The sequence below is a fragment of the Xenopus laevis genome, chromosome 3S (assembly GCF_017654675.1).
Source record: "Xenopus laevis strain J_2021 chromosome 3S, Xenopus_laevis_v10.1, whole genome shotgun sequence".
NCBI classification, from domain to species: Eukaryota; Metazoa; Chordata; class Amphibia; order Anura; family Pipidae; genus Xenopus; species Xenopus laevis.
The window spans coordinates 130,485,430-130,508,265 of record NC_054376.1 but is presented as its reverse complement, the minus strand read 5'-3'; the positions used below and the strand labels follow the sequence as shown (position 1 = coordinate 130,508,265).

Genomic DNA, 22,836 nt, shown 5'->3' with positions numbered 1-22,836 from the left:
GGATTATGTCAAAACCCACCATGATACCCAGGAGGGCTGACTTTTTCATATCCAGAAAAGAGATCAACCTTTGCAGTGAAGCCGATTGATAGTTCCCAATGTTAAAACCCAGCAAGATACCCAGGAGGGTTGAATTTTCATATTGAGAAAAGAGATCAACCTTCCCACACTGTATGCGATTGCCACATGTTGACTCCCCCTCTTACCTAACTACATCTTCTCTTTATTGAAAGCTTCCCTATGCAAAACTAGAGGACTAGTTACAGTAGAACTTCATCATAGGGATATGAACTAGCCCACCAGGAGAACAATAGGATAAAGCTCGATCAGATTAAAGGCTAGACCTAATACAGACAGATTGTATTTTGAGGGGGTAAACTTATGTTGGTTCAAATTCCATGGACGGGACAAACTGGATGAAAAGTTTAATGTGTTATATTAATCTTAAAAACGGAGAAAAGTTTGTTGATTTGTTGGCACAATTGAGATAATTTGGTTACTTGGCCATCGGGTTCGCTGTTAAATCACTATTTTAGCCCATAGCGAGACCACGGGTGTTGCACAACAGTGACAGCTGATGCCACAAAATTTGGAGTTATGTAAATTGTTCAGTTATTATGTTTATTATGTTACATTATGGAATTTGGAGGATAAATTCTTTCTAGACAAACTATATTTTCCCACAACCTCAATCACAGCCTCGGACCCTGGTCCGCTCAATGTATCATAATCAAGTCATACGTACTCTTTAAAAAGGGTATAGGGTCATTTAACATGTCTTCTACATACGATAGTACAGATACCACATCCAATAAATATCTCAAAAATATTAAAATGATCTCATGGAATGTTGGGGGTCCCATTAAAAGACGTAAGGTACTGGATCACCTTAAAAGAGAAAAAGCAGATATAGTTTTCTTGCAGGAGACCCACTGGCGCAGACAAGATACAGTCTCGATGCCTGACAGATGGATAAGCTCCATAACTGCTGCATCTTATACGTCAAAATCTAGGGACGTAGCGATTGTGTTAAATAATTCATTAAATAACAACATTGGAAAAGTGTATAAGGACAGAATGGGTAGATAGTAAATCATGGATGTAGACCAGTGATCCCCAACCAGTAGCTCATGAGTAACATGTTGCTCTCCAACCCCTTGGGTGTTGCTCCCAGTGGCCTCAAAGCAGGAGATTATTTTTGAATTCCAGGCTTGGAGGCAAGTTTTAGTTGTATTAAACCAGGTGTCCTACCAAACAGAGTCTCCTGTAGCTGCCAGTCCATATAGGGGCTACTAATAGTCAATCACAAGTATTATGTGGCACCGCCCAGGAACATTTTTAATGCTTGTGTTGCTCCCCAACTCATTTTACATCTGAATGTTGCTCACGGGTGGAAAAAGGTTGGGGATGTAGACATTCAGGAGACTAAATATATTCTTGTAGACGTATATGCTCCTAACACTGATAACCAAACTTTCTTTACAGAATGACTTCAACTGCTGGACTCCTGGGGGCATCACAACTGATTCTGGGTGATGATATGAACACGGTGAACGACCCACATATGGATAAATCAGGTACATCTCTCACACACTGAGAAGGATCAAACCTTTACACTCTCTCTGTAATCACCTCCAACCACAGATGTTTAGAGATATCTGTATCCCCATACTGTGCAGTAGTATAAAGGTCTTGGGAACCATGAGGTCTGGCTCCATTACTTTAGCCCAACCAAGCAGGCTGAAAGGGAATGGGTAGTGTGATCCTAGGATCCATATGATAACTATGTATAAATATATAAGGGGATCATATAATAATCTCTCTAATGATTTATTTACCAGTAGGTCTTTCCAGCTGACACAAGGTCACCCATTCCGATTAGAAGAAAAGAGGTTCCGCCTAAATATTGGGAAGGGGTTTGTTACAGTGAGAGTGTGAAGATGTGGAATTGTCTCCCTGAATCAGTGGTACAGGCTGATACATTAGATAGGTACAAGGAAGGGTCGGATGCTTTATTCACCAGTAGCTCCTCCCAGCAGACAGGAGGGAGCCAATGAGATTAGAGGAGGGAAAGGGGTGTTACAGGGAGAGCTGGGAAGTGAATCAGGGGTACAGGCTGATACATTAGATAGGTAAAAGGAAGGGTCGGATGCTTTATTCACCAGTAGCTCCTCCCAGCAGACAGGAGGGAGCCAATGAGATTAGAGGAGGGAAAGGGGTGTTACAGGAGAGCTGGGAAGTGAATCAGGGGTACAGGCTGATACATTAGATAGGTACAAGGAAGGGTCGGATGCTTCATTCACCAGTAGCTCCTCCCAGCAGACAGGAGGGAGCCAATGAGATTAGAGGAGGGAAAGGGGTGTTACAGGGAGAGCTGGGAAGTGAATCAGGGGTACAGGCTGATACATTAGATAGGTACAAGGAAGGGTCGGATGCTTTATTCACCAGTAGCTCCTCCCAGCAGACAGGAGGGAGCCAATGAGATTAGAGGAGGGAAAGGGGTGTTACAGGGAGAGCTGGGAAGTGAATCAGGGGTACAGGCTGATACATTAGATAGGTACAAGGAAGGGTCGGATGCTTTATTCACCAGTAGCTCCTCCCAGCAGACAGGAGGGAGCCAATGAGATTAGAGAAGGGAAAGGGGTGTTACAGGGAGAGCTGGGAAGTGAATCAGGGGTACAGGCTGATACATTAGATAGGTACAAGGAAGGGTGGATGCTTTATTCACCAGTAGCTCCTCCCAGCAGACAGGAGGGAGCCAATGAGATTAGAGGAGGGAAAGGGGTGTTACAGGGAGAGCTGGGAAGTGAATCAGGGGTACAGGCTGATACATTAGATAGGTACAAGGAAGGGTCGGATGCTTTATTCACCAGTAGCTCCTCCCAGCAGACAGGAGGGAGCCAATGAGATTAGAGGAGGGAAAGGGGTGTTACAGGGAGAGCTGGGAAGTGAATCAGGGGTACAGGCTGATACATTAGATAGGTACAAGGAAGGGTCGGATGCTTTATTCACCAGTAGCTCCTCCCAGCAGACAGGAGGGAGCCAATGAGATTAGAGGAGGGAAAGGGGTGTTACAGGGAGAGCTGGGAAGTGAATCAGGGGTACAGGCTGATACATTAGATAGGTACAAGGAAGGGTCGGATGCTTATTCACCAGTAGCTCCTCCCAGCAGACAGGAGGGAGCCAATGAGATTAGAGAAGGGAAAGGGGTGTTACAGGAGAGCTGGGAAGTGAATCAGTGGTACAGGCTGATACATTAGATAGGTACAAGGAAGGGTTGGATGCTTTATTCACCAGTAGCTCCTCCCAGCAGACAGGAGGGAGCCAATGAGATTAGAGGAGGGAAAGGGGTGTTACAGGGAGAGCTGGGAAGTGAATCAGTGGTACAGGCTGATACATTAGATAGGTACAAGGAAGGGTCGGATGCTTTATTCACCAGTAGCTCCTCCCAGCAGACAGGAGGGAGCCAATGAGATTAGAGGAGGGAAAGGGGTGTTACAGGGAGAGCTGGGAAGTGAATCAGGGGTACAGGCTGATACATTAGATAGGTACAAGGAAGGGTCGGATGCTTTATTCACCAGTAGCTCCTCCCAGCAGACAGGAGGGAGCCAATGAGATTAGAGGAGGGAAAGGGGTGTTACAGGGAGAGCTGGGAAGTGAATCAGTGGTACAGGCTGATACATTAGATAGGTACAAGGAAGGGTCGGATGCTTTATTCACCAGTAGCTCCTCCCAGCAGACAGGAGGGAGCCAATGAGATTAGAGAAGGGAAAGGGGTGTTACAGGGAGAGCTGGAAGTGAATCAGTGGTACAGGCTGATACATTAGATAGGTACAAGGAAGGGTTGGATGCTTTATTCACCAGTAGCTCCTCCCAGCAGACAGGAGGGAGCCAATGAGATTAGAGGAGGGAAAGGGGTGTTACAGGGAGAGCTGGGAAGTGAATCAGGGGTACAGGCTGATACATTAGATAGGTACAAGGAAGGGTCGGATGCTTTATTCACCAGTAGCTCCTCCCAGCAGACAGGAGGGAGCCAATGAGATTAGAGGAGAGAAAGGGGTGTTACAGGGAGAGCTGGGAAGTGAATCAGGGGTACAGGCTGATACATTAGATAGGTACAAGGAAGGGTCGGATGCTTTATTCACCAGTAGCTCCTCCCAGCAGACAGGAGGGAGCCAATGAGATTAGAGGAGAGAAAGGGGTGTTACAGGGAGAGCTGGGAAGTGAATCAGGGGTACAGGCTGATACATTAGATAGGTATAAGAAGGGGTTGGATGGTGTTTAGCAAGTGAGGGAATACAGGGATATGGGAGAGAGCTCATAGTACAAGTTGATCCAGGGACTGGTCCCATTGCATTTTGGAGTCAGGAAGGAATTTTCCCCCTCTGAGGCAAATTGGAGAGGCTTCAGATGGGGATTTCGCCTTCCTCTGGATCAACTGACAGTTAGGCAGGTTAAAAAAAGTTAAAAAGTTGAACTTGATGGACGTCTGTCTTTTTTCAACCTCACTTACTATGTTACTATGTTACTATGTACTATATATATACTATTATTATTATTATTATTATTATTATTATTAAGTAGGGTTATGGTGTAGAGGGAGATACAGTACCCAACTGTAAGGTGGTTGCCTTAACCCTTCAAAACCAGACACAAATAAGCTCCACACCATGTGCAGTTGCTTAGTAACAAGTGTGGTATTGGGGCTGATGTGCAGGTTGGGGGGTAAAGGGAACAGGTGAAAGCTCCAGATAATCTGTGAATAAATTGAAGTCTTTCAGATCTCATCTCTATATCTCTATATATACCTCTATACCTGTATATACACCTGTATCTATCTCTTCCTCCAGTGATAATATTTCTGCCCCAGACACTGCCATGAGCCAAAGTGAGAATCTTAGTACAGGTGTCACTTGAGCAGGTGATGTCCCAATATTATTGTCTTCAACTTAAACTCTCTATGTATTTATATACAGTATATTTATAATTGTGATGTGTTAGGTCAATCCAAGCTTATACACTGCTCCTAATAACCCTTATAATACATGAGTGATACTCAGAGTTCCCTGTATAACTCAGCCTGCAGCCTTGTGCCTTTATATGGTCACAGAACAACCCCTCAGTGACTTCTAATATCCTTATCATTTACAGTAGGGGGTACATTATCCCTTATAATACATGAGTGATACTCAGAGTTCCCTGTATAACTCAGCCTGCAGCCTTGTGTCTTTATATGGTCACAGAACAACCCCTCAGTGACTTCTAATATCCTTATCATTTACAGTAGGGGGTACATTATCCTTATAATACTTGAGTGATACTCAGAGTTCCCTGTATAACTCAGCCTGCAGCCTTGTGCCTTTATATGGTCACAGAACAACCCCTCAGTGACTTCTAATATCCTTATCATTTACAGTAGGGGGTACATTATCCCTTATAATACATGAGTGATACTCAGAGTTCCCTGTATAACTCAGCCTGCAGCCTTGTGCCTTTATATGGTCACAGAACAACCCCTCAGTGACTTCTAATATCCTTATCATTTACAGTAGGGGGTACATTATCCTTATAATACATGAGTGATACTCAGAGTTCCCTGTATAACTCAGCCTGCAGCCTTGTGCCTTTATATGGTCACAGAACAACCCCTCAGTGACTTCTAATATCCTTATCATTTACAGTAGGGGTACATTATCCCTTATAATACATGAGTGATACTCAGAGTTCCCTGTATAACTCAGTCTGCAGCCTTGTGCCTTTATATGGTCACAGAACAACCCCTCAGTGACTTCTAATATCCTTATCATTTACAGTAGGGGGTACATTATCCCTTATAATACATGAGTGATACTCAGAGTTCCCTGTATAACTCAGCCTGCAGCCTTGTGCCTTTATATGGTCACAGAACAACCCCTCAGTGTCTTCTAATATCCTTATCATTTACAGTAGGGGGTACATTATCTCTTATAATATATGAGTGATACTCAGAATTCCCAGCATTCCTTGACTATATCGTTTATCTTTCCACTTCTTTCAGGAAACTCTCATTGAGATAAGCTGGGAGACCACCACAAATATCTTCTGGAAATTATTTCTGAATGTTGAAGAACTTTGCGAGAGATGAATATTTTATTATCATTCTGGTTTTCTCTCACTATTTCCGTTTCAAGGCTGGACATTGGCCAATACAGTGACGAGGACATGGGAACATATTGAATATTTCATGGCACAAGAAAGGGGTAAAATGGCAAATTCATCTTCGTTGGGAAGAACATGTTATGGTCCATGCGGCTCTACAATGTAATTTCTACCAATAAACCCCCCTGCTGAAAGGATTTGCTGACAATGGCCCGTGATAGAGACCCTCCATTCATAGGTTTCCAGTGCTGAGCAAGACCCCCATGAAATACTCCGTTGCCCCGACTGAGATTTCAGGCCGAGACACCAAAACATTTCCCAGAAGTTTCTTCAGAATCAGATTTCTTGTTTGGAAATGAGAAACATGTCGGAAAGGATTCTCTGTCTCTGGATCCTGAATCAGATTGGACAAAGTACTTACCTGTAAGGGAGGCCCAGGAGCAACACTCACATCTTTGCCCCCACGATGAAAACCTACAGTAAGGATTTCTGCTCTTCCATTGCAATGTCCCCACGCCAAGTGCCAAGATGCCCAGTGTAGGATTCCAGAAGAACTCAATGATGTGCGGATGAAAGGTCCCGGCGTCTATAGGAGGGGATTTATAGAACGCTCTGGGGGGTGGGGTGGGGGGATAAATTGGGAATAAAAGAACTTTCATTGACTGATAATTCCACTTACATCTGATGCTGCACAGAAAGGAAAAGATTAGTGGAGAAGCCACTCCAGTGAGGGGTGTAAAGGTGAGGTTTGTATGGAGCTCCCTCCAATGGCATCAGACTGTCTTTATCTTACAGATATTACCCAGGTTCTGGGGCAGTGGAAGGTCAGTTAGGGGGAGATTTGGGGTGAGTGTTTATTTGTACCCTGGGTACCCCTGGAACTATAGCAGGGTGACACCCCAATGTTTCTATATATCTGTAACCTTGTTATGAGCTAAGGGGGCCCAGTCTGAAGGCCAGTTAGGGGGAGATTTGGGGTGAGTGTTTATTTGTACCCTGGGTACCCCTGGAACTATAGCAGGGTGACACCCCAATGTTTCTATATATCTGTAACCTTGTTATGAGCTAAGGGGGCCCAGTCTGAAGGTCAGTTAGGGGGAGATTTGGGGTGAGTGATTATTTGTACCCTGGGTACCCCTGGAACTATAGCAGGGTGACACCCCAATGTTTCTATATATCTGTAACCTTGTTATGAGCTAAGGGGGCCCAGTCTGAAGGTCAGTTAGGGAGAGATTTGGGGTGAGTGCTTATTTGTACCCTGGGTACTCCTGGAACTATAGCAGGGTGACACCCCAATGTTTCTATATATCTGTAACCTTGTTATGTGCTAAGGGGGCCCAGTCTGAAGGCCAGTTAGGGGGAGATTTGGGGTGAGTGATTATATGTGCCCTGGGTACCCCTGGAACTATAGCAGGGTGACACCCCAATGTTTCTATATATCTGTAACCTTGTTATGAGCTAAGGGGGCCCAGTCTGAAGGCCAGTTAGGGGGAGATTTGGGGTGAGGGCTTATTTGTACCCTGGGTACCCCTGGAACTATAGCAGAGTGACACCCCAATGTTTCTATATATATGTAACCTTGTTATGAGCTAAGGGGGCCCAGTCTGAAGGTTAGTTAGGGGGAGATTTGGGGTGAGTGTTTATTTGTACCCTGGGTACCCCTGGAACTATAGCAGGGTGACACCCCAATGTTTCTATATATCTGTAACCTTGTTATGAGCTAAGGGGGCCCAGTCTGAAGGTCAGTTAGGGGGAGATTTGGGGTGAGTGCTTATTTGTGCCCTGGGTACCCCTGGAACTATAGCAGGGTGACACCCCAATGTTTCTATATATCTGTAACCTTGTTATGAGCTAAGCGGGCCCAGTCTGAAGGTCAGTTAGGGGGAGATTTGGGGTGAGTGTTTATTTGTACCCTGGGTACCCCTGGAACTATAGCAGGGTGACACCCCAATGTTTCTATATATCTGTAACCTTGTTATGAGCTAAGGGGGTCCAGTCTGAAGGTCAGTTAGGGGGAGATTTGGGGTGAGTGCTTATTTGTGCCCTTGGGGCTGAGCCAACTAGTCAGCATATATATCTGTAACCATGACATGGCTAAGGAGAGCTGGACTAAATGTTAAAACAAAGGTGGAGAATGAACCTAAAAGTCTAAAAAAAATGTGTTAATTATGTAACTGTCATTATGACTTAAGGAATGTTTCTTATACTTGTGTATTGGTCTATTCACTATGCAGTGTCTACTTGAAAGAGGGTCTAGTGTTCAGACTCCAGAAGATGACCACTGGTTCCTCTGACCTGGTAACCATTCTTGGGGTTGATAAGAACGGAGCCATGAATCTCCTGTACAGAAAGAGTAGAGTGGAGTGGAGGCAGAAAGACGAGGAGTCAAAAAAGAGGTGAAAGGGGTGATTTGGGCTACATCTGGGTTACACAAAGGAGGATAATGGAATTGAAAGATATGGAGAGATGGGAAACTTAGGGGGAATTATGGCTTCTCCAACTATGAGATGGGAAATATAGAAAAAAGTATGTGGGGGAGAAAATATGTGATGGGTGGGAATTTAAAGGAACATATGGGAAGGAAGACATAAAGGTGGGAGAGATATTTTCAGTTATACCTATTGGAGATATTGCATGGAAAACAGAATGGAGAGAAATCATAGACATCCACCAACGTGTAGCCTGAGAGACCTGCAAATAATACATTTATTGTGGGGGATCTGTGTTTTGACTAGTGTTCTACTTTGGTTCCACAGCAATACAGGGAAGGTCCGGGACATGGCCTCGTTCCGCCGCCACTTCAGAATGGGATTTATGACAATGCCGGCCTCGCAGGAACGAGACCCTCTCCCCTGTGGGAATGCCATGGCCCCCCGCTCCCTGTCCTGTCATTCTGTTGGCAGTGCACCAGATGAGAGTGGGGGAGAAGGTGGACCCACAGGGAGGAGACCCCCAGCCAAGCCTAAGAGGAATCCCAGCACCAAACTCAGCTTTGCCGGTGAGGGGAGAGTCCAGGAAGAACGCAGGATCAGGAAGGAAGGAGGTGAGAACTGCCAAGGGCTCTTGGTTCCCCTGTACATTGTTCTTACTAAGTGAACCTGCTCCAAGATGCCAGAGACTAAACCCTACTCCTATAGACTTTACATACCAGTGTTGCAACCCTTGAGGTCATACAGTTCCCTTAGACCTGACTTTGCCCAAAACCTTTGCCACCCACCCTGGTCAATTCAATATTAGGCTAGTTTTGTCTCTTGATACCTTTTTAGGATTTCATCTTGCAAATTGGTACATCTGTGCTCAATAGATTCCACTCCATGTACAATTGTACTGAGAAGAAGCAATGACGTACCCTAACTCAACAATCTCTGTAAATCATCTCCTGCTGTTTTTTATTCCAGGGTCCCTAAAAAGTGCCTCTGAATCCCGCCGCATGCCCCCACAGAAGCCGCAGCGGAGCCCCCATACGCACCTTTCAGCCTCTTTTGATGAGACCTATGCCAGACGACCAGCCTCCACCTCTGCAATCCTACCTTCCACTCCATGCTCGTCCTCTCACTCCCCAGAAGAGCCTGTCTACATTGAAATGATGGGAAATGTTTCTAGAAGGCTCCCTCCACCTTCGACCCCAGCTCCACCAGATGAAGATTCGGATGGAGAAGAAGAGGCCATTTATGAGGAAATGAAATATCCTGTCCATGAAGAACATCCGTCTCATCTGCGACATCCTCAGCGCCGCCGCCCCCCACCACCCAGGACACCTGAAGTGGACATCCCCCCTCCTTTCCCAAATTTACTGCAGCATCGCCCTCCACTACTTGGAGCCCCTTCAGGCAAGGGCAATAAAGTCACAAAACCTGTTCCACCAGTGTCATCCAAGCTGCCAGTTCCTCAGAAGGAGTTGCCACCCTCAGTTGCTTCCTCTTCCATTCATCTCCCTCCTTCTGGACGTGCTCGTAGCCATTCAACTCCATTGCCCCCACAGGCTTCAGTCCAGCACAGGCCAGAATCTGTAACCCCAATTTCTCGTGGGTCAGGCTGCACACAGGAAAAGGGGACATCAATGCTTCCCATTCCACATGGGCAATCACGAGACAAAGCCCTCTCTTACACTATGGTCTACTCTTCAGTGAAGGTGACGCATTCCCTACTTCCAGCCTCACAGGTGGAAGAGAAAACAGAACGAGAGATCTCAGTGCTGGCGGGACTCATCTGTCCAGCATCCCGTGTGGCAGGGACTCAGTTGACCAGCCGCCCACCCTCAGCCCAGCTTCACCAAGGACTCGGGGAACAGTCTTCCCCTGCTGTCTGGACGTATCCTGCAGGCAGGAGGCCACCAGCATATGAAAATAGCATGAAGGGCTCCAGAGGAACACAGGCCACAGATCCTCGAGGAGGGATGGTGGTGGAGGATGAAAAGGGTGGTACTGTGTGGGAATTACAGAGGAGGATGTCATGCGGGCGAAGAAGCCAAATTGGCGAACGTAAGTACATTTGCCATGAAATGGGCCACACTTCCCAACCTCTCAGGTTCTTTTAGCGATGTTGTGCCATTATGATCTACATCCATAAAAGCATTGTTGGCATTCTGTTCCCTGGAAAAATATTACTTAAATATTATATTGATTTATGAGATCATTTTTATTACTATATTTAACAAACAATTATTACTTATGTGACCATAACATAATAAATATGTGAATGAAAAGCATGAAATAGGAGGGGGATATAGACAAGCTGTTTGTTGACAGTGACTTGAGATCTACTGATCACCAGCTAAAGGTCTACTGATCCCCATCTACCTTTTGGGCACCCCTGCTCTAGATGTAATGGGGGAAAGTGTCTATTGTATCCATTAAAGGACTAGTAACATACAATTTTTTTAAAAAAAATTGTTTCTAAAAAACACCAAGACACTTTATTAAGAAATAACTTACCGATTCTCCGATTCTCCAATCTTCAGAAACGGCCACAGGCCGACAATCCACTGTGCGGCGCTCGATTTCTCATCCCTGCCTTCTATAGGAGATAGCCAGGAAGGAGAAATTGAGCACCGCACAATGGATCGTCGCCCTGTCGCCATTTCAGAAGAGGAGCGCAAGCAGAGAATATCTAAGTTATTTAATTTTATGTTACTGGTCCTTTAAGGGGAAAAAAATAATTGAGGACAGTTACTGAGCCTGAGGCCTTGTGCCTTTATAAGATCTCAGAATTTTGTACCATTTATTATGGCCTATATTACCTGAAAGCTTGGTCAATTCTAACTCAACTAAGTTAGTTGGTGGAACTAAAGTGAGTCAGATATTAAACAAGATGATTAGAAAAACGTATTTGGTGAGAATTCCATCTGTCTACTGATGCAGCCCCCTGACAACATGATTGCATGGGGCTCATTAGTGATCCATTTGCTGATTTAGAGGCCAAAAAACTGGATCAGGGAATCAGGCAAGGATCTTCCAGCATTTGGTCAATTCTTCTGTAGTAGTTCCTGTATACTGTATTTATATGTAAAAGGTTTTAGGAAATTGACTTTTTTGTGGGTACCTTGCACTGGTACCTGCTTTACCTGGGCTGGCTTTTGGGCAATAGGAACTCCCGGTAGGCACGTGTTACATAGGACTCTTCTCACTCAGGTGGGCCCTCTCTGTACTGTTGGAGGAAGGGTAAACAGCACTGTATCCCAACATTAAACAGATTCTTCAGAAAACTTGGGTTCCAGTGGTTCTTTTAAACGAATTAAACAAATAATAACCAATTTGGAGTGGTGGGTATAGCTTCAGATGGTACAATATCAAATCATTAAATTCTTCAAGTACTTTTTTATGTCTAGGAGAAGCTCACAAATTTGTTTTACTCCAGGAATTTCTCTATCCCTGAGTCCCTATAATGGCAGCGTTGACACCATAGGGTAAAAACTCTCATTGGTCTCCTTGTTGGAGCCTCGGGCTGCTCTACTAACTACCCTGATCCTGTCTCTCACTCCTTGAGTGATTATTACACCTCTGTCCTTGCACTTACTTCTTTACTGGAACTTTCCTCTGTCCCAGGCCCTATGGATCACCTCACCTCCTCCAGGAACCAAAAGAGGCTGAACACATGTGTTCTTCTCTCTGTATAACCTAGGGGAAACCTTTACACCTTACACTGCTAAGGGACCTGCTCCCACTCCAAACTGCAATAAAAGTAAAAATTGAGCTGACCAAACCCCCTCCAGTTGCCAAAACTTTTACCCTCCTACACGATGGTTTAAGAATGGCGGTATAAGTGTGTCTGTTTCTCCATAGCACTTGCAGATGGATCGCGGGTTTGGAATGGGAATCCAACAAGATCAGAAAAGGGGAGTCAGGGCAGTGGAGGTTCAGGAATCCCAGTTAGAACTCAGCAGAGCCTGGATGGTGCAACTGGCCGTGGAGCAGGCAAGACAGGGCTACCAGTGCCATGTCAAACCTTCCCAACTTGTCACCGTGCTGCTGGTGAGTGATCCTGTTGCTCTCCTTATAAATGTCTCCTTTTCCATATACCCACTAAGGCTATTAAATTTCCTTTTTCTATAGATCTTGGGGGAATTTGCCGTCTGGGTCGCTCTGCCTCAACCTCCGGGGTACGTCAAGCATCGACTCAGCGGCAGAACCAGGTAGGTTCATTCTATCTGAGAACAAGTAGATCAAACATTTCCTTTCTCAGTTTATCAATAATAGGAATCTGGGAAAGTTGTGTTTTTGGTGTCAGGAATAAGTCCCCAAGGGCTTTCTACCCTGCATTTCCTCCTGCCCTTTCTTCTACCCCTGATGGTTCCTTTTCTTCACAGGCCCTGCTGCCAAGTACACCCCCAGTCCCATCATCCAGCAAGGATAGAGACGGAAAGCTCCAGGAGGTCATTGAACGGAAGCGATTCCTGTGCCATGAGATTAAATCCCGGCAGCCAAGAGTGGAGCGGGGATTGTGCAAGCAGGAGAGCCTGCCCATTCTGCCCAGCTGGCGTCGGGGCCCTGAGGGAAGGAAAGGGGGTACCCCGCCGTGCCATCGGCAGCAAGCTGTGGTGTGGGACACTGCCATTTGAGTTTGTCTGCCTAACTTCAACCTGAGATCTCTCCCAGGGATGCTGGCCGGAACCCTGAAGAGGGAGGCAAGGGTGGAGACAAGGTGTGGTTACGAAATGGAGATGAGATACTTAGTAGAGGATGAAACATGATCTGCATGTATTAAGGAATTAGTAATATGTCATGGATAACGAATGTAAGGGAGAAGCTTGGAGTATTGTATTAATGAGTAGAACCAAGATGTAAGGATGTTGGGAGTGCTCTGCGCTTTCATTGGGAGGGGAAGGGTGTCCCCTTATGGAAAATGATTATATGTATATACAGTGCGCCATGAAAGAGGGAGCTGATTAGGCACCGATTGTTTCTTGAGTTGGAGAGTGATTCTCTCTGCTGAAGGGTAACATGAGCGACTCTTGGCAGCTGGAGAAGCTGAGTGCTTCTACGACATGTTGAAGAGAACCTGCCACTAGGAGGGAAATGAGGAATATTGATCTAAATGAAGTTTCTTGTAGTTTACATACGGGAAATTTGCCCTTGGATTGGGGGCAGGAAGGGGATTCAGATGCTCCCTGGGGACATTAAATTGAAGTGATATCATCTATAGAAGTGGCACTTTGAGTGCAATACCCTGTTCTTGGGAGATACCATGATGGTGGGAAGGTTGGCAGGCTCTGATAACAAGTGATATATCTTTGCCCTACACTTTCCAAGTAATGAGAGGCAGTAATAAAGTGCCAAACAAGTGTGTGTCCGACAGTATATTCCTGTGGAGCAAAGAGGTCTACTGGAGAGTTCCTTGGGTGGTGAGTCACACCTTGGGATGCTGCCTTGTAGAGCAGGTCATCATGCCCAAGACCACAACATGAATGCGCCGCAACAGGTGCAACACTGAGGCTTGCAAATATTTTATAAGTTCAAGTTCAAGACTGCTGCCTACTGAGCTGGCCTACAAAACCCATCATCATCATCATTTTATGCAAACTGGTGCCTTCAACTGTCATGGGATATGGAGAGCAGCAGCAAGTGGTCAGTCTGGTCAGTAGAAACTGGAGATTAAGTGGCTCAAGGTTTAGAGGGAGCCTTGCAGGTTGGATCACAACAGACATAAAGTGAGGCCAAGATAAAGGGAGTGTGATACATAACATAAAGCAAGTGTGAGTGATGCTGTAATAGACAGTGAGTGTGAGTGATACTGTGTAAAACACAGAGAGAGCCCAGGATAAAGGGAGCGTCAGTGATGGGATTCGCTTTATCTGAGATAAACGTCTATATCATCAGTGTGACCTTCTTTAGAGTCGGAGATTGGAACTACGAAGCAGAACAATTCTCATGATTCCTTGACAGTCACAGGCTGCTAATGCTGAGCCTGACTGACCCCCTTCCTTCCTTATTGCCCCTTCCATCAGTCCCAACAACTGCAACACCCGGCAAGGCAGCTTTAGGCAACTGCCCCCTCAGAACCTACCAGATTCTCCTCCAGCTTTTGGGGGGGATTTTTTTGGGGTTACTAGAAAATTCCTTCAGAATTCCTACGAATCCATAATCATATGACATATCGCTTTTTATTAGCTTCTTTTTTCCCCCCAGAAACTGTAAAAAGATTTTGAATATTTCTCCATGTATATAAACAGTAAAAAAAAACTTTTTTTTGTACAGAGGAGGAACTGAAAGGTTAAAAAAAGATTGTAACATCAATTCCATTTGCCTCTTTAAATCCATGTTTTGTTGCTTATTGTCGCTCTCTCTCGCATTTCATTGGCTGCTTCCTTTCTCTTATTGTAACCAGAAGAAACATGTGACAAAAGAACCGTTGTTTGAATGTATTTCATAGCGCTCGTTTTTAGAAATGATCCGTTTATTTATTTACTGATTTTGTTTATTTATTTTTATGCAACTTTGTTTTAGAATATAAATTGTGTTTCAAAAATTAGAGTTGAATCAAATTGTCAATTCATTTTATATTTATTTAAAACTTCAAATTTTGACTATTTTGACATGATTCAAGCAAATCGTAGCAAAAAAATTGGGAAATTGAGTTACAATCTTGAATTTCGACTCCCTTTGATTTTTTTTTAAAAAATTGCAACTTTTAAAGAAAAACTATAAAAAATTATAAATTGACATGAATGTTAAACGGATCCCCTTCACTGAAGTAAAATATAATTCATATTCAATTATTTCAATTATTATGATTGAATTATTTTGGCAGACTTTTATCATTATTATTATTATTTGTACCAAGAAGGCAGTTATCATATTTTCATATTCAATTTTTTTTTTTTTGTTTTTTTATTCTGTCAATTAATTGTGGAAAACATGTTGATTTTCTTTTTGAAAAATACAAATACTACACATTTACGGAAAATCTTGATGTTTGATCATGTTTATTTGAGAAAAAACCTGGGCTCCCTTCAAAAATTGTAGTATTTAATTGATTTTAAAAAAATTCAACTTTTAAAGAAAAACTATAAAAAACTTATAAATTGGCATGAATGTTGAATGGACTCCCCTCTTTGAATTATAATGTAATTCAAATTCAATTATTTCAACATTTTCAATGAAAAAATGCAGCAGCTAAAAATTTAAGCTTTTTTCTTTTTGAAATTTTTGTGATTTGTGATTATGTGATTTCAGCGGCCCCCGCAAATTTAAGCAATTGAGTTTTTACAGTTTTTTGAATTTCTCAATTTAGAAATGATTCCATTGGATCATGTTCATTTGAGAGAAAAAAAACCTAGACTCCCTTCGAAAATCGCAGTATTCCATTGATTTTAAAAAAAATTCAACTTTTAAAGAAAAACATAAATTATAATATCATACATATTTGATTATTTCAAAATTGTAAAAGTTTTAGATGCCAAAGTATCCAATTTCCCAAGATGTTGTTAGATTTAAAAACTTGGAAGTTTGGAAAACTTGATTTTGAATCTAATCGAATTTGTGGATTCTGCCACCTATTTTAAGAAAAATTAAACTTTATTTATTTTTTTTTTTTTAAAAAATGAAATTATTAATAAATTGAATGTTGAAATCTACCTCCCCTGACTTATACAGAACTGGACAAGTTTTAGCTGCTGAATACTTTAAATTGTTTAAATTTAAAATTTACATTTTTGAGATATGGAAAACTCCGAAAACGTTGAAAATATTCACGTTGGCATTTTTTGCTGTGGTTTTCTTATGTCAGTAAAGACACTGGAATTAGAATGTTAATAATAATTGAAGCTACTGCTACTAGTATGGGATCTATTATCCAGAAAGCTCCATACTGTACCTACTGGATGTTGAGTAGGCATTGATCTTCTAAGATGATTTGCAATTGGTCACTTTTTTTCTCCTAAGTTATTGTTCATTTTTTATTTATCTTTATGTTCAGCTCTCTCCTATTAATCTTCTTTTCATTTCGCCTGCCAGGTTGCTAAGGCACGTGGGGCCCTAGCAACCATTTAGCAAGTAAAACCCCAGATGGAGATTAATCTGAAATTTCATTTTATGGTAATAAAACGTTGGAGACATTTCACGATTTTCGTGACTTATTTCTGGAATTCTTAAACAAATTTGATTTGGGGTTTTAATGAATGTATTTTCCTCTGGCACCTTGATTCATCAGTCCCATCTGAAATATGAATGTAACTTTTGTAAATGTAATTTATTTGTTATTTTCTTATGATTTTCTAATATTTCTGCATATTTAAATGTTTTCTATGATTCTCTTTACTTTCTGCCTAATTTCATTGCCTTGTACTGGCGGCTCATGACTCCCCGCATTTAATATGTGCTCCTGTGTTACAAGTGAACATTCCCCTTTTTTGCACTTTATTTGGCTTTATTTTCAAGTATTTATTGCCATTTACTTTCTGATGTTTCGATAGAAGGAAACAAAAATGTGCTGTTTGCAGCCAAAATGAATGAACCTGTTTACAGAATAGAGAATAAAGTAAAGTTATGAGGACAAAAGCGGTGTTTGATTATGTGCGCACATTCCGCCTTCCACAGAACCCCCTACTGTAAATGATAAGGATATTAGAAGTCACTGAGGGGTTGTTCTGTGACCATATAAAGGCACAAGGCTGCAGGCTGAGTTATACAGGGAACTCTGAGTATCACTCATGTATTATAAGGATAATGTACCCCCTACTGTAAATGATAAGGATATTAGAAGTCACTGAGGGGTTGTTCTGTGACCATATAAAGGCACAAGGCTGCAGGCTGAGTTATACAGGGAACTCTGAGTATCACTCATGTATTATAAGGGATAATGTACCCCCTACTGTAAATGATAAGGATATTAGAAGTCACTGAGAGGTTGTTCTGTGACCATATAAAGGCACAAGGCTGCAGGCTGAGTTATACAGGGAACTCTGAGTATCACTCATGTATTATAAGGGATAATGTACCCCCTACTGTAAATGATAAGGATATTAGAAGTCACTGAGGGGTTGTTCTGTGACCATATAAAGGCACAAGGCTGCAGGCTGAGTTATACAGGGAACTCTTGAGTATCACTCATGTATTATAAGGGATAATGTACCCCCTACTGTAAATGATAAGGATATTAGAAGTCACTGAGGGGTTGTTCTGTGACCATATAAAGGCACAAGGCTGCAGGCTGAGTTATACAGGGAACTCTGAGTATCACTCATGTATTATAAGGGATAATGTACCCCCTACTGTAAATGATAAGGATATTAGAAGTCATTGAGGGGGTCTGTGACCATATAAAGGCACAAGGCTGCAGGCTGAGTTATACAGGGAACTCTGAGTATCACTCATGTATTATAAGGGATAATGTACCCCCTACTGTAAATGATAAGGATATTAGAAGTCACTGAGGGGTTGTTCTGTGACCATATAAAGACACAAGGCTGCAGGCTGAGTTATACAGGGAACTCTGAGTATCACTCATGTATTATAAGGGATAATGTACCCCCTACTGTAAATGATAAGGATATTAGAAGTCATTGAGGGGTTGTTCTGTGACCATATAAAGACACAAGGCTGCAGGCTGAGTTATACAGGGAACTCTGAGTATCACTCATGTATTATAAGGGATAATGTACCCCCTACTGTAAATGATAAGGATATTAGAAGTCACTGAGGGGTTGTTCTGTGACCATATAAAGACACAAGGCTGCAGGCTGAGTTATACAGGGAACTCTGAGTATCACTCATGTATTATAAGGGATAATGTACCCCCTACTGTAAATGATAAGGATATTAGAAGTCACTGAGGGGTTGTTCTGTGACCATATAAAGACACAAGGCTGCAGGCTGAGTTATACAGGGAACTCTGAGTATCACTCATGTATTATAAGGGATAATGTACCCCCTACTGTAAATGATAAGGATATTAGAAGTCACTGAGAGGTTGTTCTGTGACCATATAAAGGCACAAGGCTGCAGGCTGAGTTATACAGGGAACTCTTGAGTATCACTCATGTATTATAAGGGATAATGTACCCCCTACTGTAAATGATAAGGATATTAGAAGTCACTGAGGGGTTGTTCTGTGACCATATAAAGGCACAAGGCTGCAGGCTGAGTTATACAGGGAACTCTGAGTATCACTCATGTATTATAAGGGATAATGTACCCCCTACTGTAAATGATAAGGATATTAGAAGTCATTGAGGGGGTCTGTGACCATATAAAGGCACAAGGCTGCAGGCTGAGTTATACAGGGAACTCTGAGTATCACTCATGTATTATAAGGGATAATGTACCCCCTACTGTAAATGATAAGGATATTAGAAGTCACTGAGGGGTTGTTCTGTGACCATATAAAGACACAAGGCTGCAGGCTGAGTTATACAGGGAACTCTGAGTATCACTCATGTATTATAAGGGATAATGTACCCCCTACTGTAAATGATAAGGATATTAGAAGTCACTGAGGGGTTGTTCTGTGACCATATAAAGACACAAGGCTGCAGGCTGAGTTATACAGGGAACTCTGAGTATCACTCATGTATTATAAGGGATAATGTACCCCCTACTGTAAATGATAAGGATATTAGAAGTCACTGAGGGGTTGTTCTGTGACCATATAAAGACACAAGGCTGCAGGCTGAGTTATACAGGGAACTCTGAGTATCACTCATGTATTATAAGGGATAATGTACCCCCTACTGTAAATGATAAGGATATTAGAAGTCACTGAGGGGTTGTTCTGTGACCATATAAAGGCACAAGGCTGCAGGCTGAGTTATACAGGGAACTCTGAGTATCACTCATGTATTATAAGGGATAATGTACCCCCTACTGTAAATGATAAGGATATTAGAAGTCACTGAGGGGTTGTGACCATATAAAGGCACAAGGCTGCAGGCTGAGTTATACAGGGAACTCTGAGTATCACTCATGTATTATAAGGGATAATGTACCCCCTACTGTAAATGATAAGGATATTAGAAGTCACTGAGGGGTTGTTCTGTGACCATATAAAGACACAAGGCTGCAGGCTGAGTTATACAGGGAACTCTGAGTATCACTCATGTATTATAAGGGATAATGTACCCCCTACTGTAAATGATAAGGATATTAGAAGTCACTGAGGGGTTGTTCTGTGACCATATAAAGACACAAGGCTGCAGGCTGAGTTATACAGGGAACTCTGAGTATCACTCATGTATTATAAGGGATAATGTACCCCCTACTGTAAATGATAAGGATATTAGAAGTCACTGAGGGGTTATCTGTGACCATATAAAGGCACAAGGCTGCAGGCTGAGTTATACAGGGAACTCTGAGTATCACTCATGTATTATAAGGGATAATGTACCCCCTACTGTAAATGATAAGGATATTAGAAGTCACTGAGGGGTTGTTCTGTGACCATATAAAGACACAAGGCTGCAGACTGTTGAAAATGAGCCAATGCACAGAAAGAAATTCACTGATGTAATACTAGAAGGATCTAAATGTAGAATGGAGGTAGATCCAGGCTGTGTCTATTCCTTAATTTCAGAGGAAGCTTTCTGTGCATTATGGCCCTGTAACGACCACGTTATCAGGAACTTTGTTCTTCGTTAGTCCCTGCGGACGCACAGGTGAATCCTGTTGGTTCCAGTATTCACTGATGCCCTTTTGGGGCCCGGGCTTTGTGCTGCTGAAGCAACAAGAAGTGCGTAACAAGTTTATAGGTGAGGTACCAGCAGGGATTAATAGAAGTCGTAGTCAGGCGAAGAGTTCAAGGCAGGCGGCAGGAATCGTAGTCAGGAATCGGGCAGAAGTCAAAACCAGGAATCAAATCAGATGCTTTGGCAGGAACAGATAACTGAAACCAGCTTGGACACTTCCAAAATGGTGAATTGGCTCTTTACAGAAGATTTAAAGACGTCATGATGCTCAGCGTCAAACACCGCGTCAGTGGAGCTTCAGATCCAGAAGTGCGCGCCTGTACATCACAGCCGAGGAGAGACGCGCCGGGAACTAAGGGATTTCGCCAATCTATTGGGGCGCGTTTTACAGGCCCACTAATGGCCCACCTATTTGTGAATTTAGATTTGTAGATTACAATAAAAAGCCTGTGGATGTTGTGGGCACCTGCTTTGTTAAAGTCCACTATAGAAAAGACAGAGGAAAACTACGCCTCATTATTACATAAGGACACAGAGAAAGCTTATTAGGAGTAGAGTGGTTTGCACCCCTAGGCATTCAATATGCAAAGTGACTTTAGCAGTGTATTTGAGGGTTCGCAAATTTAAAGAGAAGCTGACACCAAAAAAAAAAAAATAAATAAATAATACTTCATCTAAACCTACCTATAGGTCATGCAAAAGATTTTCTCCTTAGAGTTTTCTTTTGCACAGTAAATGCAATTCTCAGTTTTTCTACCCGACTGTCTCCGACTGTTTCTCTCCCCTGCTTCCTGTTTTCAGTGTGGCTGGATGATGTCATCCATGGGAGGAGCTTTGAGCTTCATTTGCCCTTACTTTGAGCCTGCGTAAGTCGACCACGTGACCCTCCCATGTGACAACAGTTGCTGGTCTCTCTACAAGGAAAGCCGGAGCAGGCGTTTCCTATTGGCCGGCGATGTCACATGGTGCGGCGCAATGCGTGATGACGTCACGCGCGCCCGAAGCAGTAAGGGCAGAATCTCTTCAAGCAAGCAGACGCGTCGGATTGGCTCTTACAGTTTTTTTTTCCAGCAGGAGGCGTTGTCGACAGGAAGCGCTGAATGGACTAGCCAACATGGATACCTCAAAGGCTGAACTGAAGATCGCCTTGTTTAGGTAAGAGAATCATCGTTTTAAAGAAAAAAAAGCACAGTAGCCATGCTGACAGGATGCAGAAACCCACAGGCAGGATAGAAAAAAATAAAAAGTGTCAGAATCGCTTTAACGGTTCATTAATATCATTCCTGCTGGATCCCAAAGTTGTCCCAATACGCATGAAGCCACGACCTGTACCATTTGCTCTCCGTCCAAAAATAGATGCCGAAATAGATCGCTTGGTGCAACAAGGAGCGTTAATTCCAGTAACCCACCCAACTTGGGCCACCCCAATAGTGCCTGTACTGAAGCCAAATGGAGAAGTGAGGATTGTGCTGAATATAAAGATATAATCAACAAGGCATTACAGGAACATCCATATCAATTCTGCTGTCAACCAGATTCTCAGCACTTTGGCTAAAGGAAAGTTATTGGCCAAACTTGATTTAGCTCAAGCCTACCAGCAGTTACCGGTGGATGATGCAGCTTCTGATGCACAAACATTTATCACACACAAAGGAGCATTTAAAGCTACACGGTTTCAGTTCGGAGTTTGCGTTGCACCAGGTGAGTTCCAGAAATTGATGGATGACCTCCTTTCCAGCCTGCCAGGGGTGCTGCCATATTTTGATGATGTCCTCATTGGAGCAGACTCTATGGAATCATTAACTGAAAGGGTAAGAGCAGTGTTACAGCCATTTGCAGATGCTGGGTTAAAACTTAAGAAAGAAAAATGTGTTTTAGGATTACGAAGTGTTGAGTTTCTGGGGTACAAAGTTGATGCCAATGGGATAAATCCAACAGATGCAAAGGTAAAAGCCATTCATGAAGCTCCAGACTACTGGACATATAATATGACCTGGAAGTGCTCAGTCCTGGATGAGAAGTCATTCAAGGATTCCAAGAGACTCTTATCATCAGACAGTGTGTTAGTACATTATGATAAAACTCTTAACTTCACATGTGATGCTGTAAGTGGTAGTCGTGAGGCTCCCATTGGATTCTATTGACGGACCATGAGTCCCACAGAGAGGAATTACGCTCAGATTGATAAGGAAGCTTTAGCCATTGTGGCAGAGGTAGAGAAATTCCATGGGTACTTGTATGGCAAGAGTTTTGTTATTATTACTGATCACATTATTGGGTCTGTTAAAGAATAATGGGCCTACTGGACAGATACTGTCTCCGCGCATGCTGAGATATAATGGCCTTGTCTGAGGTCCCCATACTAGAGTCATTACCTAGTCCCCCTCTGCAGGCATCAGATATTGCCCGTATGACAACTACTGACCCAGTATTGTCTCGAGTGTTGAACTGGATATGGAGGGGGTGGTTTAAAGGAAAAGTTCACACCTTTTGAGAATCGCCAGCAAGAACTCTCTGCATACAAAGGTTGCCTTTTGTGGTAATTCCCAAAGCAGGGCAAAATCATGTTCTTAAAGCCCTAC

General features: G+C 43.0%; 1 protein-coding gene and 1 pseudogene across 1 annotated transcript in view; both read left to right on the top strand.

Moving 5' to 3' along the window:
- The window catches only part of LOC108703551 (neuronal tyrosine-phosphorylated phosphoinositide-3-kinase adapter 1), a 21,194-nt gene extending 4,043 nt beyond the window's left edge, over positions 1-17,151 (top strand). Inside the window, exons 2-9 of the mRNA XM_041588987.1 lie at positions 1,486-1,577; positions 6,038-6,879; positions 8,373-8,534; positions 8,895-9,181; positions 9,537-10,619; positions 12,420-12,608; positions 12,690-12,769; positions 12,944-17,151. Of these exons, the coding sequence (XP_041444921.1) occupies positions 8,413-8,534; positions 8,895-9,181; positions 9,537-10,619; positions 12,420-12,608; positions 12,690-12,769; positions 12,944-13,195 (2,013 nt within the window). The 5' untranslated portion in view covers positions 1,486-1,577; positions 6,038-6,879; positions 8,373-8,412 and the 3' untranslated portion in view covers positions 13,196-17,151. The remainder of the gene's footprint in view (positions 1-1,485; positions 1,578-6,037; positions 6,880-8,372; positions 8,535-8,894; positions 9,182-9,536; positions 10,620-12,419; positions 12,609-12,689; positions 12,770-12,943) is intronic.
- A 4,003-nt stretch (positions 17,152-21,154) lies between these two features.
- On the top strand, positions 21,155-22,793 carry LOC108703422 (annotated as a pseudogene).
- The last annotated feature ends 43 nt before the right edge of the window (positions 22,794-22,836 follow it).